A 16759-nucleotide genomic window follows, 5' to 3' on the forward strand; every position below is an offset into this window, starting at 1 on the left:
CGAAATGACCTTAGATGCAATTTCTGAGAACGCTAAGTCCTATGGGTTTATCTGCAGAGTATAGAGACCTGCAAAGCGCTCGTGAAAGCTCACCCCAATCGAAGAACGTGAGTCGGAGGGTGCTAGCGGCGTAGCCCTGATCTGATACCAATTATTGGAATTAGGGCTGCAGGAAAGCACACAAAGCTTGGAGAAGAAGAAGCAAGAATGCACACAACACATAGTGTATTAGATTGTGTCAATGTACAAAGATAAGTTAGCCCTAGAAGGATGGACGTATATACAAGCCGGAGGAAAAAACCTCCTAAGGAGGGAAAAAGTGCCCCGGCGGTCCTAAGTGTGTTCACACACATCACTGCCTATATATATGGCAACAAGTTGGCTTGTTACCCTTAACCAAAAATTTAATTTGCCTATTTAAGCCATTCACAAATCGAGATGCTATCTCCTTCTCTATTAAAGAGGGTGAATATTTCTCCAAATCCCAAAACTTATCATGATATTCTGCAACAGTAAGTGCCCTTTGTTCCAAATTTAAAAATTCATTCATTTTCTTCATATGATATTCTGGTGGACAGTAATGTTGAATCATATGCCTTTTGATTAGAGGCCATGTGATATCCTCATTCCGCAAGTCCCTACTACGCATAAGACTTCCACCATAATTTCACATAACCTTCAAAAAGAAGTATTGTCGTCTTTGCCTTAGCTTCATCACTGAAGTTACATGTTCGAAAATAATCTTCAAGCTTCCGCTTCTTCACTCCTCTTCCCCTTCTTATTAAAGGTTGGTAATGACATTTTCTTCATAACTTGCTTGAGAAAAAAATCATCTACATGACGCAATTTAAGTCATGTGCCCATAGGAGTTTTCATGGCCTCTGCATTGTATCTTGCAACTCCTTGATAGTTCGATGTACTGAAAGATTGAACCCAACCTATGTAGAAACTCTTGGTTGTGGACTTATGGGAACTTCAACAAGTTCTTCTTGCTGCTCCATCAAAGTTTCTTGCTCCTTGCCCTTCTCGTTGACCCTGTCTATCAGCAAAATTTAGACGATCTTGCATCTCTCCATCTTCTCGGTCACCCCCATCTTCTTCATTTATCTTACATCTCTCCATCTTCTCGGTCACCCCCATCTTCTTCATTTAAATCCATGAAAGCTCGAGCACGCATGGCTCTCATTCTTTCCTCCGGTTCTTGATTCCTGTTAATAAGCCTGATAACTTCCTCTGGAGTTACACCCACGTAATAATCCTTGTAAAAGCTCTTTTTCTTGCCCTAGCTTGACTACTGAATTTGTTTGATGTGCAATCATCTTGTCATTGTATAGCAAAATTGCCACAAAAAAAAAAATCTCAAGAAAAAGAAACTCATGTGACTATCACAAAAATCAAAAATAGTATTAGTCATCCAAGACCTACAACATCCACAATCAAGTGCAGATTACCCAACCTATGCTTTGATACCAACTGTAACGTACCCATATTCTGTTTTATGATACATGCACAAAATTTCTCAAATTTATAGAAAAATCACATCACACTTCAAAGAAAGAAGAGATTTTCAATAATCATTTTTTTTCTAAGTTTGACAATCCAAAAGCACATAATAATCGCCAATACAAATACTCAAAATCAAAGAGAATCACCAACAAAAAATCTAGCCAATCTAAAGCTTTTCTCCGATACCCGTCCACCCCATCTCCACGCGTTGGACACCACGACTATCCCGAGTATGCCTCTTTCTGGATCTCGTCCTCTCTGGGTTCTACCACATGACTCCTAGAGAGCATAAATCTCATTCTCTGTCCGACGTTCCTTGTCTAAGAACGACCGGCCCGAATCAAACTCTCTCTCTCTCTCTCTCTCTCTCTCTCTCTCTCTCCCCTGTACAAAAATCACCTCAAGACTCTGGAATAATAGCCCAAAAAACAACCCACAAGAATTAGTAGATTATCATGCACGAAAACGCTAAAAATAAAAATCTTTTCTTGAAAAAACATGATCTTTAACCAGAATAGAGATGATACGTTTTTTTTTAACACTGAAAAGTGGTGTCGGATTCAATTCGTGAATACCGACCAAACCATGCGAAATCTGCAAATGATCCAAACACAGACTTTGTTTCTCTTATAATGATCTATGTTTTCTTAATTCTTGTCTCTAACAAATAGAGTCATCGATCCCTCATACGCAACCATTTCTGAAAATCAAGAATCAATTTGGTGTTCGAGCCCTGTGTTACGAGCGCCTCTTGTGGCTTTATTTACTATGCAAATCCTCATACAAACTACCCACTACAACCCTCTTACACATTATCTAACATGGTTAAGTATGGTATAAAAATCATTTACAAATGACAACTCAAAACAAGCATAAAATCATTTACAAATGACCAAAAATCGACATCTCTAAGATTATTCAATTTATGCCCAAAATTAATCTTTTATATCCTCCAAGTATTTCCCACTTTTCAACAATAAATGTAGACGCTAAAAATCACTAAGTCAAATAAACCCCAAAAAAATACGTACATATAAGTACGCTACATTAAGACCTTCCAATGAAACATCACATGTTTTTTTAGGTACCGTAATATATAATCAAATCAACAATCACCTCACTTCCTTGAGGATAACTTTAGTAGAAGACCTATCCCAAATTGACCATATGATTTTAAAATAGTTATACGTTTCTCATTTTAACTCAAACGTCTCCCAATTCATAAGCAAGTAGCCTATAGTCTATATCTAGATTTACAATGTAGAGTTTATCATGATAGATTGAGAACTTTTTAAAATTTTCTTATTAGTAAGATAATGCATTTTAAAGGTTAATTTTAATCTAATGATTAGATTGTTTAGAGCTTCAATACTTTTTACTTCAGCATATCAAAGGATTAGTATGTCAAATTCAAAACAAGTTTAGTAATTTATTTAAAAATTTGTAACCTTGATCAATTATATAAGACTCAAGGGTATTTATTCTGGTCAAATTATAGAACAAATTTGTCCATATTTAAGCTATTTTACCCCTCCCTAGTGAAACATACTATACTCCTGCTAAAACCTCCTTTTAACCCTAACTACACTAAGTTCAAAAAGCCAAGATTGATGGAGCACCAAGCCTAGTGTAGGTGGAGCACATTTACAATATATATCATTCAACATTGTCAATTTGCATTATAGCACGTGTTTACACTTTTACATACCACATCATCGTATCACCTCACTTTTGACACTTTTGCAAACCACATCATCATCGTTTCACCTCACTTCACCACACCTCAATATACCACATCAATGATGGTAAATTCATTAGCAATGCCAATAGTTTGCATATTTGTTACATCACCTTACCAACTAATACAACACAACATGCCACCTCCCTCATCACCTCATATACATTGACACATCACTAAACATGTCATCTTAGGAATAATGCTACATTATTTCATGTCGGCCCTAAATGAGAGATCACTACATGCAACTCTTGCAAGGAAACATTCATGCACCATGTCATGATATCATGCATGGAGAGATGAGAATGCCATGTCATCACACCATGCATTCATTTGTGAAACCTAAGCCATCCTATCAGGATCTTGACAAAATCAAAGTCCATGGAACAACCCATACTAGTTTCTCTTTCTTCCTAAGGGGGGCTTCATGTGTGACAAGGCAAATCAGATGAGGCAAGATGGCTGCCTTCAGCTTCAGAGTCCGTTAATAAAGCCAGAATCTGAGCTGGCAAGTTCACTTAACAACGGTTTGCCTGTCCATGGCACCCAAAAGGTGTCCAGGGGGTCCTCGCGTCTGAAATTCATAAGGGTGTGACTAAAAAAAACAATCAACGCCCCCTAAGCTCTCAAGAATTGAACAAGAAAGCAACCTCGGCCACTGAAACCAACTCTTGTGATCATTTGACACACATGTTTCCTGTTGAGAACAAAATCCATGTAAGCACTGCTAATCATTCAGCTCCTGTGAACAGTTTCAAGAAACTTGTGCGCAGACATATGAAAGGCCCCTCATTCAAGGGAGTCGAGTTCTTCCAACCACATCACTTTAATGTTCTTATGTAACCTAAATGCGCTTGTCTTAACTCAAGTAACTGTGGTCTGATGAAGTGTCCACAATGATTACCATCAAAAGCACAATCAGAGCCATGGAAAGGCAACATCAAGCAAGAAATGCTTGGTATCCCCCATCACCCTTGCACTGTAGAAAATGTCTAGTGAACAAAAGCAAAAAGAGAATGTTGAGAAAAATAGTGGATTTCTTCCCTTTCTGAAGTGGGCATACACGAGAGCGAGGACTTTCACTGTCCTCAAACCATCAACTCATCGCCAAAGGGCACATCATAGGCCACTCAAGAGTAGGAATGTCCATTATTGTGCACGAATCCTCACAAATAAACCACCACTGAGTTTCACTTTCCGAGGGGTTTAGCAGACTCGGGCATGATGGAGGCTATAGCACTAAGGAGCAAAGACAATCAATGTAACCATTTGGTTCATTCAGCTTAAAGAGCACTAAAAACAAATACTACACCTGACCTGGCCTCAAAGAAGCCAACCATTGTTGATTGAAGTAAAGCAAGAGGTAGGCAGCCCAAGTTCTTGCAAATGAGTTACATAATCACTCCATGAAACAGCACTTTTGTGTAGTACAGTGAAGAAACAGATAATATACACACCTCCCCAGCCCACTTAATCAGTAGTCCAGACAGCAAATTACGGTAAAACCCGGATACAACAATGTTTTCCTAATCTTTTTTCTCCAAGTGGCATGGTAATGTACCATCAAAACTACCATTGGAAGTCCTCACTTAAGCTGTACAATTAAAAGCAGTTCCCAGGCTCAATCTATCACAAAAGGCCAGCCTTGTAAAACCTTTCAAAACACATCAAGCCCAAGTCCACAGCCGCCAATCCAAACTCTTCTGCATATGCCTCTCTTCACATACAACAGCCAGTTCCCCAATATAAACCAGCACGGCTTCCAATGTCTGATCACAGAATGTTTATAGCTACATAAGGTTGTCAAAAAGGGTGCCTTTCTTGTGCATCGCTCAGCACAAAGGAGGCCACCATACCGCCTCATTTTTTACAAACTGTAGATGGCAGGACTCAAAAATATTAAGATCCTATCTCGAGGAAAAAATCCTCCCGTTTGCAAGGTAAAAGAAAACGAATCATGACAGTTTTCCATCAACTGCTACCAAAGCATTCCTTGTCTCATTCCTTTTCAGGAGAACTTGAGTCCAATCCACCAGTGCTAGAGCCAACACTCCCTGATACCATGCTGACTCGGTTTCCAGTGTTAGTAGCCTCAATGAAATCCCCGATGCCAATCTGACCTCTGATAACCGCAGGCTGTGTGCCGACCTCCAAAAAAGATGGCTCCTATCAAGAATATGACCAGGTCTTAAATGAGTGACCCATCACAAGGAGAGATGTTAGGGCAGTGATGGAAAAGATGAACTGCTACTAATCATATTACCGGTTCACCAGCTCCAGGCCCTTCGGAATGGAAAAGAATGGGTCGGCACCGCTTATCCTCGTTCATCAAACTTGAATTCTGAAAATGTGCCACCAGTGCAGCTTTTCCTTGTATGCGTGCATAGGCTAAGGAGGCAACCTTCTCACTGTTAAACTTTTCCCACTTTTTTCCATCGAAAGCCTGGTGTCAATGGCAACATTGCAACAAAGCACAATCAGCTACACCTTACATTGAAGCTGCACATATTGATCCGCCATTCCCACATACACATGTGCTCACATGCAGTTTGCCTTGCATTGAAGCTGCGCATTTTAATCCACTCATTCATGAGCAGTAGGCACAGGCCTACTGATCCCATTTTCCACAAATCACACCACCACCACTACTATTTAACTGCGCAAGTAACAGTTTTGATACTCTACTGATAATATTTTATTGCACAAATCATACTCTAATGATAATATTTCATGCAAATCACTGTAACGATAATATTTTATGTGAACCTCAACTGATACTATTTTGTGCAAATCATGCTCTACTATCCAAAATACCTGATAAATCGGAACAATATGATCTGGAGATGTCATATTGATGAAGGCATACCCTACGTTACATTTGTTCTGGAAAAAGGTTGGGGGGAGGGACTGTCATCAATTTAGAGAAATTGCAAATATAATATCCCATACAATCAACTGATTCCTGCCCAGAAGCTAAAACCACCTTACCTTAAAATCAATAGGTAGGTACAAGAAATCGTACATTCCACGATGATTTTCATCAATGGCAGCTAAAAGCATCTTTGATGTGTACCTGGTCATGGCAACAATGGGACTTCTTATTTTCTTTACAAAGCACCAACTTAACCGAGCATTCATGCAAGACAATCAGCAAAAGTAGCGCTACTTATTCGGTATATTCTTTATCATGAGAGTTGTCCGATTGTCTTCACCCCGCAGGATACGCTCAATATCAAGCTGGTACTGTTTCTTATTGTCAGCTTGCGACACATTGCTTTCTGTCCGGCGAATCCGCCCGCGATCTAAACCAAGTATATCAAAAGGACCGCCCATTACCATCCCGCTTGTTGGAAACATGAGACTCCTCCGGCGAGGTGACATTATTCCCAAACTTGGAGAAGTACCACTTTCAAACAAGCCATTGGTTCCTAAACTTCCTGTGTTGACATTGTGGGTGCCACCCAAGCTCATCATTGCAGCTCCAGTACTTCCAGGAACATTTATAGCACTTACTGAGCCAGGACTGAAAAAAGATGTATCAGGAGACTCCCGAAAATATGCATATTGCCTCTCTAGAAAGGAAGGATCCCCCGAGGGAGCAGATCCGACCTGATGCCTAAGTGAAGGCAAGCCGCTATTGACAAAATGAGGATGATTTCCAGTATATCCAAAGGATTGAGATTGTGCATGTCCCACAGGGTTGAAGTTGTGGCCCATTGGTGGTGGGTTCGACCATACCACTTGTGAGGCATTCTGATAAGGGCTAGAATTACCCCAAAGAAACTGCGGCCCTGACAACGAGGAACTTCCACCAGAACCCAAGATTAACCGCCGGTGTGGCCCACTGCTTGGCATCCCAAGTGCTGAATCAAGTATATAAACAAAAAATTAGTAAAATCCTACAAGTACTGTGTGCACGTGGTTTCAAATAAGCTAGTTTCAGATTACCTCCAGGAGCATGTTCAAATAAAGAAATATCAGAGCTATTAGTCCTTGGAAGCCGTAAACCTTCACTGTCAAGTGGTCCATGGGATGCCGTGCCTCTTATTGGCATAGGTGCGGGTGGGCTATAAAAGGGCATGATGCCATTACTGTACTCGGGCAACGAGTGAGCATGATGGGGTGGGACCCCATTCACTCCATGTCCTGTCTGATGAGAAGATAAACCTGCATCAAGTTGGCTGTTACGCCCCAGATGGCTCCCAATTGTTCCAACACGCGTAGGATTGGAATGCGAAGGAACAGGCAAGCCTGGTATAGATGTGTTCATGTTGGGTACAGAAGTTCCAAGCGAGTGATTAAGGGACCGAGGTGGGCCGCTCTCAACAGGACTCCCAAAATGTCCCCAAGAAGAAGGATGCCCTGTATAGCAGCCATGGCTCATTCCAAACCAGTACATATGATGCCCAGAAAAAAAAATATCAAAATTCAACTACCTAAACAGCAACCCAGAAGTGCACACTCATTCCATCATTGTCTTATATAGACCTGGGGGAGAACTTGTCACAGGTGGGCTTGATTGCTGCCGATACAACCGGGTATCTTCTTGTTCGAGATCCTGACTAAGCTGCTGCATCAAACTGAGAAGAAAAGAAGGTTGCTTATGAATGTATTTATGTACATATGTACACAAATATGTATGTATGTATATACATACTACGTACTTACATGCATACATATGCATGCTTACAGTATGTAAAGCAGGTTGCTTATGAATGTATTTATGTGAGTATACATGCAAACATGTGCATGCTTACAGTATGTATGTAAATAGGAATACATGCCTGTATGTGAGCACGTGCACATGTAGTTATGCACGGATGCATTTATGTACGTATATGCATACCTATGTATGACACATGTGCACATTTACATGAATTATTTTATGTATGTCTATATGTTTGTATGTGACTTCAATTGCTAGAAGAAATACCAGTTACACCACAAACATACCTCCGTCGTGCACCACCAGGACGGCTTGGCTCTAGCTTTATTCGCTTCCCTGCAATATCACTCCTGTTCAACGCCCTTAAGGCAGCTTCCGCTGCCCGCACATCATAAAACTCAATGAACTTATGGTGGCGCTTGTGAGGAGTCTCTCGAATCTGCTAATGCCAAAGCCTCAAAATAAGGTCAAAATCCCCCATTACATCCATGTTACATTGAAAGAATGTGTACCTAATCACAAGAAGAACTTACCTCTTTCACTTCCCCATAATGACCAAATATTTGGCGAAGGTCTTCATTAGAGACAGATGCGTCCAAATTAAAGACAACAAGTGTCCCCTGATTGATATCCTTGTCAGATGGGTTGTCCTGTATAGCAATAGTCAAGAGGCAACACCTTATCATCACCACTCTTATAACAAGACAAAGTAATGCAATCATTACTTAAATCCTTGATCTAAATTGTAAGATATTCAGACAGTCTCAAACCTTCGGGATTGAAAAGTGGATGTCAAGTTTCCTGCGCCTCAAGGGCTTATTCTGTAACGCACGCATGGCACTACGAGCTGCACGGATGTCGTAATATGATATCATAACAAAGCCACGATGCTTACAGGCAGTATAGAGAGTCCGGATGTCACCATATTGCTATTTCACAAAGTCAGAAACTGTTAATTTTCTTGTTTGTAATGACTTATATATTATATATTAGGCAACCCCATTCAAACTCACACCCCATTCTGGGTGGCACATTATGATACCTCAAATAAGGTCCGGAGCTCCAAGTCATCCACATTACTATTGATATTCCGGACAAAAAGTGTCCTTGAAGGATGCTCTCCGTAAGGATGTTCACCAATCACAGAGCCAGGACCATTTGAAGATGACCCATGAAAGATGGCCCCGCCACCATAAAAGCCATCCAGCCCCCTCGAACTGTTCATGTACATACCAAAACCTTCTTGGGTTTCGCCATCCATCTCTAGGCCGCCGCCACTACTGAAAAGGTCAAACTCTTCATTCTCTTCTGCCATATTATTCAGACTAATCAAGTCAAAACCATCTGTGATTCCAGCTAGAAGCTCTTCCTCATCATCAGGTAGAAGATCCCCAATGGCCTGCGACACCAGCTCTTCATCAAGAGGCCCAAGCACCTCCTCTGCAGCCTCTACGTTAAGGCCAATGTCAACTGACTGGCCAACACTTGAGGCATGGTCTACTGGACATCAAATATCTCAATTCAGAAATTTCCCAAATGTGTGAGTAATGCAAAACTAATATCCACAGAACACACTGACTCACATTTCTCATGAAGCAGGGCAGGCAATGAGCTTGAGAAACCATTCACATCTCTGGCTTTATCAAAAAGAGACCCAAAATTTTCATCAGTATCATGCCCTGAGGATGCAGATGAACTAGCCCCATTCATGTGAGACATGTCACCCGTTTTGCTCCAATCTAAGGTTAACAGGCTGGACTTCTTCTCCACACTGACAAACCACTTGTCTGCACCACCCATACTTCCCTTTTGAAAACCTGGGTTTACTGTAGGGCTATAACCTTTGGACATTAAAGGATGTCCAAAGGTGGAAAGTGTCCGAATTGCTGCAGCCATAACCAGCAAAAACAATGAGAACATTTGTATAATGCTTCCACTTAAAAACAGAGGTAAGATGCCAAGATAGCAAATGCCTTATGTTTGCCTTCCATAGAATGCATATGCATATAAGTACCTTCATAAGATTGGGATACATCCAAGCTTACAAATTGAGAGAATAATTTCGATTATGTGCATTATATGTGCATGTGCATGTGCATGTGCGCGTGCATGTGCGCGCGCATGAAAGATATAGCTCGAATTCACCACAGCCTTGTAGAGGGCACATGGTTAGCCATTGCATGCAATCATTATGCCCACCCCCCGCCCCTAATACACAGAATAGAGCTGCAACTCCACTGCCTTTGATCTCAAATTCACCACAGCCTTATAGAGGGCACATGGTTACCCATTGCATGCAATCATTATGCCCATCCCCTGCCCCTAATACACAGAATAGAGCTGCAACTCCACTGCCTTTGGAATTGCCCACGGGTGTGGCAAGTTTGGTGGAGGATCCTCCATTTGTTTACTTCTCAACCCAACACTCTCTTCTTTGTTATGTGGGGCACGATTGCGTGGGCAACAAGGGTGGGAGCCGCTCTACCTTACAAAGGTGGCACAAGTCTTGCTCTTTAGCTCACACCCTTGGATTTTGGACATCCCAACCTCTTTGGCCCAGAGCTCATCAATGGCATCACCACCTAGCCCATTGGCATGCCCAATCCAACAAGACCATTGATGGATCCATCACCCTGCCGTGAGAGACTATCCACTTCATTTGGAACAACATCAAACACACCCTCTGTGGGTGATAGCAGTGCCTCACAAGCGACTCAAATCCAATGCCACAGCGCCATGCAGCCTTTTTGCACCGCTCGACTCCAAGCCCCTTCTTCACTCAACGGAAGAAAGAGAAGGGGGGAAAAAGAAAGGTAGGGGGGAGAATGGCACAGGTCTTGCTCTTCAGATCACACTTTCAGAATTCATCCATACCAACCTCCTCAGTACCAGCGGTGCCCCAGTGGACCTCAAAGTCCAGAGCTAGAGGTGGGAGCTCATCAGCAGCAGCAGCACCTCGCACATTTGGCATGCCCAATGCAGAGAGGCCATTAATGGATCCATAATCCTGCCAACGGAGACTATTCTCTTCATTAGGACAAACATCATTCACACCCTCTGTGGGTGATGGGAGCACCCAACAGATCGGATGCAACAGCACCACGATTTAGTCCACGCCCCTTGTTCACTCAGGTCTGAGGGAGGGGACTTAGGCCCTTTGTGTGGCTTCTTCCCTCCGAGAATGGCAAGCCGGACAGGAAGCCCCATCCCTTTGCGACCTCACATGAGGGACATGTGTATCTCGCACCTCTGGTTGTTCATCTGTTTTATGCAAACGTTTTCTTTTGACTAATAGAGGGATCTAGACAAAATCCAAGCTCATAGCCAATCAAATGCTCCGATTAACAATGTGCATTCCTGCTGGAAATCCAAGAGAAAATGCCAGCTGCAATGACCTGACCAATCCAAGGCCTGGAATTTTTGGCTGCACCTTTTTCTCTAATGAGCTTCAGAAAATCTGCCTTCCCCAACTAGAAATGCTTGGCGCACCATGTTATCTGGGTGGGAATGACCACCAGAAATGCCAGGCAGTGCCGCCATTCCCAGTATAGAGAATGGCCCACCATGTCCGCAACTTGCCATTTTCTTGCCAGAGTGCATTCCCTACTCCATTGCATGTATAAACATGCAAATATACTATGGCAACCTCAGGTGCACGAGAGATACCTTCTAAACTAAAAGTCTTTTCAATTGCACAAAAAGGAAGAAACCAACCTGAGCAGGTAGTATCCGATATCAGAGAAGAGATAAGAGGACCCTCCGATCAGAGAGTTCTTGGGTCTCCGTCCATTTAACATAATTTGCCTCCATGTTACTGCGGCCCTTGCTGCCTTCAACACCATTCGACCTTCACGCCCATCCACCACCGTGCCCAAATTTGTGTGGCAAGAAATAACGATCTCCCGAGAAACCCTGATTCCTGTGCCACCCTTGACCTGGGCTGTTCTAATCTCCTGTACCCTGGAATAAGCTTGATCAAGCCATCAGCAAGCTTAATGATGCGCTTGATTTTGCTTAGCACCGCTCTTCAGCTGGGCAGTTGTGTATCCTGAGGCAACCGTACTTGAGCAATTCGAAGCCCACCTGTAAAGCAGGCCTAAGCAAACCACTAGAATCCCATCAGCACATTTGCGGACTTGATCAAGCCTAATCGACACACAAGCAGAACTAAATGAATTTGGAAGCCTATCAACCTATTTAAATCCCAATTAGCAGGATATGACGGCACATTTGCACGCCCGATAAAGCCACACTCGGGCTTTAACAACCAATTCGCAGCACTTTTGCAGGTTTAGTCAACCATAAACAGGCCTAGACAGCTGATTATCAGGATTTGGCAGCACATTTGCAGGCTAGGCTTGATCAAACTTTTAACAACCCACAAGCAGGCTGAAAAAACCACAAAGCAAGAATTAGCAGCACAATTGCAGCTAATCAACCCAGAAGGAGGACTAAAGAACTCAATCGCAGGATAAAAGAACACACTTGCAGCAGTTAGGGTTGAATCGTCTGAGCCCCTGAGATTGTAAATAGGGGCAGGATCGCATGTTTAAATATCCCCGTAACAGGGTTCTGAGAGTATGATCACAAAGCCAGGGAAGGGGAAGACAATGGAAGGGGATTTACGCGGAAGGGCAATCGCATCACTTCAGAAGGGCGGGAAGGTCAACGGGCCAGAGGGCGCAGAGAGCAGAAAATCGTCATGGGTAGTGGGGCAGGAAACCCAGGCTATGAAGTTATGAACAGAAAAAAGTGAAGGGAACAAGCGGAAGTGGGTATTATAAGACCGTTTCTTGCACGACCCATCATCAAAACGAAGGGGCTTTTGGGGAAAACCCAGAATTGAAGCAGAAGGGAAGGGGGGGATTGGTAAGCGGGAAGGAAAGCTAGGCTGCTACGGCACGACCCATCAAAGCAGGAGGCAGCTATTTGAGGAACAGAGGGCAACCCGCCATCGCCCAGCAGGCCCGCAAAGATGGGCGACTATAGGGCACTACCAGACGACCAAATCCGGGTTCTGCAACTTCGGCGATTCGATCGCACAGAGCGACGGCCGAACCGTGGCGCGGAAGAAGAAACACCTAAAACAAAACGTCTTTCTCTGTGTAGCTATGGCGCACGCAGATGAAAGAAAAAGAAGGAGAAGAAGACGACGAAAACCAAACGGGTACTTAAGAGGGCCACAGCGAGACACAGTACTGTACGCGCAACAGCGACTTCGGAGAACAACGAGGTCTTTCGCGGGGAAATAGCATCATCACCATCAATCAGAAAGAAAAACAAAGAAAAATAAAGACAGAATACCAAACTTACCGGAGTCACTCGACTGTTTTCCTCACCGGGCGCATCAATCCCGAAGAGAGAGAGGCCATCTAGAGAGAGATAACCCCCCGGGTGAGAGAAATTGTATTCTCACTTCACGTCCGCCTTTTTAAGAGAGAGACCGCGCCCATAAGAAACACGCCAAGTTACATTCCCGCCTCGCGTCCGTCTTTCTGAAGTGAAGCATTCTGCCAAATTGCATACCGCTTTCGTGTCCGCTAATTTTTGCATATCCGGACCCTTTCCCGCTTACTCCCTCGATTTTGGCGCTTTTTCGAGTCCGCGGTAACTGGTTGGCTAACGTCACCTCAAAATTTTAATGGAGTAATAATTATTGTTCATTCCAATTATTATTATTTCCCCCCATCACCTCAAAATTTTAATGGAGTAATAATTATTGTTCATTCCAATTATTATTTCCCCCATCACCTCTTATTATATTGTTTTATGCTGATTGTGGTCAAAGTAACTTGGTGCATCACTTCATTGTTTGCTTACACCTTGCTTATTCTCCCTTCTTGGAGCATTCACAACCTCAACAAGAAACATTATGTTTTGTCCCTAAACAATCTCAAAAGAAAGATGATGGATGGTGTTGAGAACTGGCACTTTGGAGAGGACCCCCCCCCCTCCCTGGTCATCCTCTTGTTATTTTCCCTAGGAGATCCTTCCACCACCTCCTCTTAACATATGGAACCTCCCCCCCCCCCCGGTCTAACATTTCTAAAAAGAAAGAAGGTGGGAACTTGCACTGTGTAGAGGACCTCTCCCCCCCCCCCCTCGTCGTCGTCCTCTTGTTATTTTCCCTAGCAGTTCCTTTCCACCACCTCCTCTAACATATATAGCGCTCACTAGCTCTAGGCCAACTTTACGAAGTGCCCCTTTAGCTAACATTTCTCCACCATTTTGTTGAATCTCTCTCACAAGTCTTAAACCCAAGTCCATGTGCCTCACCACTAAGATACATCTCCCTAGCCTTAGGCCAACTTTAATAAGTCTAACATACATCTCTCAAGCCTAGTTGGCCTTACCATTTCTCTCTCTCTCTCTCTCTCTCTCTCTCTCTCTAGCCTTAGGCCAACTTTAATAAGTCTAACATACATCTCTCAAGCCTAGTTGGCCTTACCATTTCTCTCTCTCTCTCTCTCTCAAATCTTCAAGTTTGCCAAGTGTATGTCTCTTCTTATCTTGCTAGCCTTGCACGTGTGTAGTAGCTACTTTGTGAAATGCTTGCTCTAACTCAAGCATGTATCACGCACACCCATGTGATGACAACCATTGCCACCCATTATACTTGGCCCACACATTATGGGGAGGGTACCTTTCCCTACTCTAATTGATCATTTATGATTCCATAGAAAAAGTAATGGAAGGATAACAATGCATTATTTTATATTAAATTTGTTATTCTAAGTCATCACCATCTATATCAAATGGTGTGTTCTCCATAAACTAAACCATTTAAAGAATTAAAGTATGTTTCACTTGGCTAAACATCTACTAAAGACCTTAACTCTATCATATATTACAATACTATCATATACTCAATTACTCATGAACTATGAATGAACTAAATGAAAATGCAAAACATTTATATCCAACATTCTTAAGACCTTGCTTTTAGCTTATTTTGGATTATGAACTAATGGATCAAAATCATTTAGATACTCTTAAACATTAAGTGGACAACATATAGCTTCAAAATTAACAAACGCAATTGATGTGTGTTGTGAGATGGAAGCATGGTGAATAACAAATCTTGCATCTCACTTGGTAAAGTGAGCTACATTACCTTAAAAGATGTCAGGATTCCTTAAAGTGATGGAGAAGCATCTTTAATCTTTTAGAGGACCCAAAAGGTAATTTGCATGAAGGAAATAATCATGAACAAGAGGAGCCTTCATGTTACTTAATTTTGATGGCAAAGTGGTTATTGAGATGGTTATCAATAAATTGAAAAAGCTTTTTTTTATTTTTAATTATGTAAATATGTTACAATCTATAAATGTTGGTTAAATGACACATGTATGAATACAAAGCCACTTTCTTTTTCCCACCTTGGATTGTTGATCTTCTTCTTCTTTCCAAACTTTGCTTTAATCCTCTTCCTTTAAGAATCTTGCAAGTGCTTCATCGAGCCCCTATGTATTAACAAGCCCTATGTTTCTAGCATGTTCTTTCCCCAGCCCTTTTGAACTACCATGTCTTCCTTTTGAACTACCATGTCTTCCTTTTAATTAGTTATCTATCACTTCATTTATAATTTCCTCCATGACATCTTGTTGATGTCAATTTTCATGAAATAGTGCTTCTTCTCCCTACTCTGACACCATGCAAGGCCTCATTCAAAATACACTCTTTCACTAGTCCTAATGTATTGTCACATGCCTTGCCTTATTTTTATTAAAAAAAGCTTTTGCTTCCTCATATCAACTATGATATCATAGTTGCTATATGCACCTCTCTAAACTTAAATTATTATTTAAGGAAAGGTATTACCTACCAATTAATGTAAGTTTACATCATTAGTGACTTTTGTTTTAAAAGAAACAAGCTTACATTCTTAATATAGTTTATGGCATCTCTTGTTAAGATTAAAAAATGATGTGAGTGTAAGCACAACAAGAGGAGTCCCCCCTTAATGTCATTGAAAAAATATCACAATAAAATGACTCAAACATCATCTTTTTTGTGACAACGTAAATAAATGACGTTGAATCATCACATGTCACATGAATTTACACACAAACATCACATTTTAATGACGTTAAGGTTTCGTTAAGGTTTTTGTTTGAATGATGTTTTACATCACTAATTTATGGATTTACATGCAAACGTCACATTAGATGAGAAGAAATCGTGAGTTTCCATGGCATTATCTAAGCAACCTTGGGTTGATCTCCTGTGTTTTTACTAGTTGTCTCATGTTTTTACTAATTGCATTACAGAGTGATTCTCGTAGAGGCCTGAAAAATGAGGTCAAGGGTGGTGCATATGATGTGGATTGCATCGCCTTGGAAGTGAAAGCCAAGGGCCCCCCGCCAAGCACGTGGCCACATCACATTCAGTGAGCAAGATCAAGAGTACATCAACTACAAGGAAGCCAAAACGTGAGTGGAGTAGTTAATTTTACTAGTTAAGATTAATTTATGCTTCTTGATATGCTTTAATTAGCTTTCCTACTACTTCACTTGCCTGGCAACATGTTCCTTAGTGAAGTTTATGTGATGAGCTCGAAGGTGAGTTTTGTGAGCCTGAGGAATAACAATACGTTGTCTTAGTGGCCGATGTAGATGTTGCATTCATGCATGTTATTCCTGTGTAAATTCCGTTGTAGACTACACTTGAAATGTCTCTTATTACCTCAAGTAGACTATAGAATTATGCAACCAAACTTCTCGGCAACTAATAAAATATGATGACTGAGGGGAGGGTGCACTGCAATCCATTGTAGGAGTAAAGTGATGATGGCATAACCATCTTAGCATAACGGGGCGAATAAAAAACCATGGCTATGATGCCTCTCT

The 16759-nt window shown here is 41.8% G+C and overlaps 1 protein-coding gene across 5 annotated transcripts; it reads right to left on the minus strand.

The window, feature by feature from the left end:
- Window positions 1–4551: 4551 nt before the first annotated feature.
- Window positions 4552–13230, minus strand: LOC147629625 (protein MEI2-like 2). 5 transcript variants are annotated; one of them, XM_086811124.1, is made up of 15 exons: window positions 12396–13230; window positions 12104–12299; window positions 11625–12006; window positions 9494–9796; window positions 8953–9410; window positions 8681–8839; window positions 8444–8560; window positions 8198–8349; window positions 7733–7824; window positions 7193–7606; window positions 6411–7107; window positions 6233–6317; window positions 6059–6127; window positions 5508–5687; window positions 4552–5410 (listed from the first exon to the last, which is right to left on the minus strand). In XM_086811124.1, exons 4-15 carry the CDS (start codon window positions 9759–9761, stop codon window positions 5243–5245), a joined length of 2859 nt encoding a protein of 952 aa, XP_086667250.1. In that variant the 5' UTR covers window positions 9762–9796; window positions 11625–12006; window positions 12104–12299; window positions 12396–13230; the 3' UTR covers window positions 4552–5242. The 5 variants fall into 5 exon arrangements, with proteins under 5 accessions (XP_086667250.1, XP_086667252.1, XP_086667254.1 ...); XM_086811126.1 differs by having other exon boundaries at window positions 8953–9407; window positions 12396–13130; XM_086811128.1 differs by having other exon boundaries at window positions 8953–9407; window positions 12104–13052.
- Window positions 13231–16759: the final 3529 nt, after the last annotated feature.

The sequence above is a fragment of the Cibotium barometz genome, chromosome 17, assembly GCF_041138505.1.
Source record: "Cibotium barometz isolate CiBa-2024 chromosome 17, ASM4113850v1, whole genome shotgun sequence".
Taxonomy (NCBI): domain Eukaryota; kingdom Viridiplantae; phylum Streptophyta; class Polypodiopsida; order Cyatheales; family Cibotiaceae; genus Cibotium; species Cibotium barometz.

Coding starts and splice junctions, on each gene's coding strand:
- LOC147629625 (XM_086811124.1), bottom strand. CDS start 9,761: ATGTCCAAAGGTTATAGCCCTACAGTAAACCCAGGTTTTCAAAAGGGA. Junction 8,840..8,952: donor AGCTCCGGACCTTATTTGAG/GTATCATAATGT, acceptor TTTGTGAAATAG/CAATATGGTGACATCCGGAC. Junction 8,561..8,680: donor TCCACTTTTCAATCCCGAAG/GTTTGAGACTGT, acceptor ATTGCTATACAG/GACAACCCATCTGACAAGGA.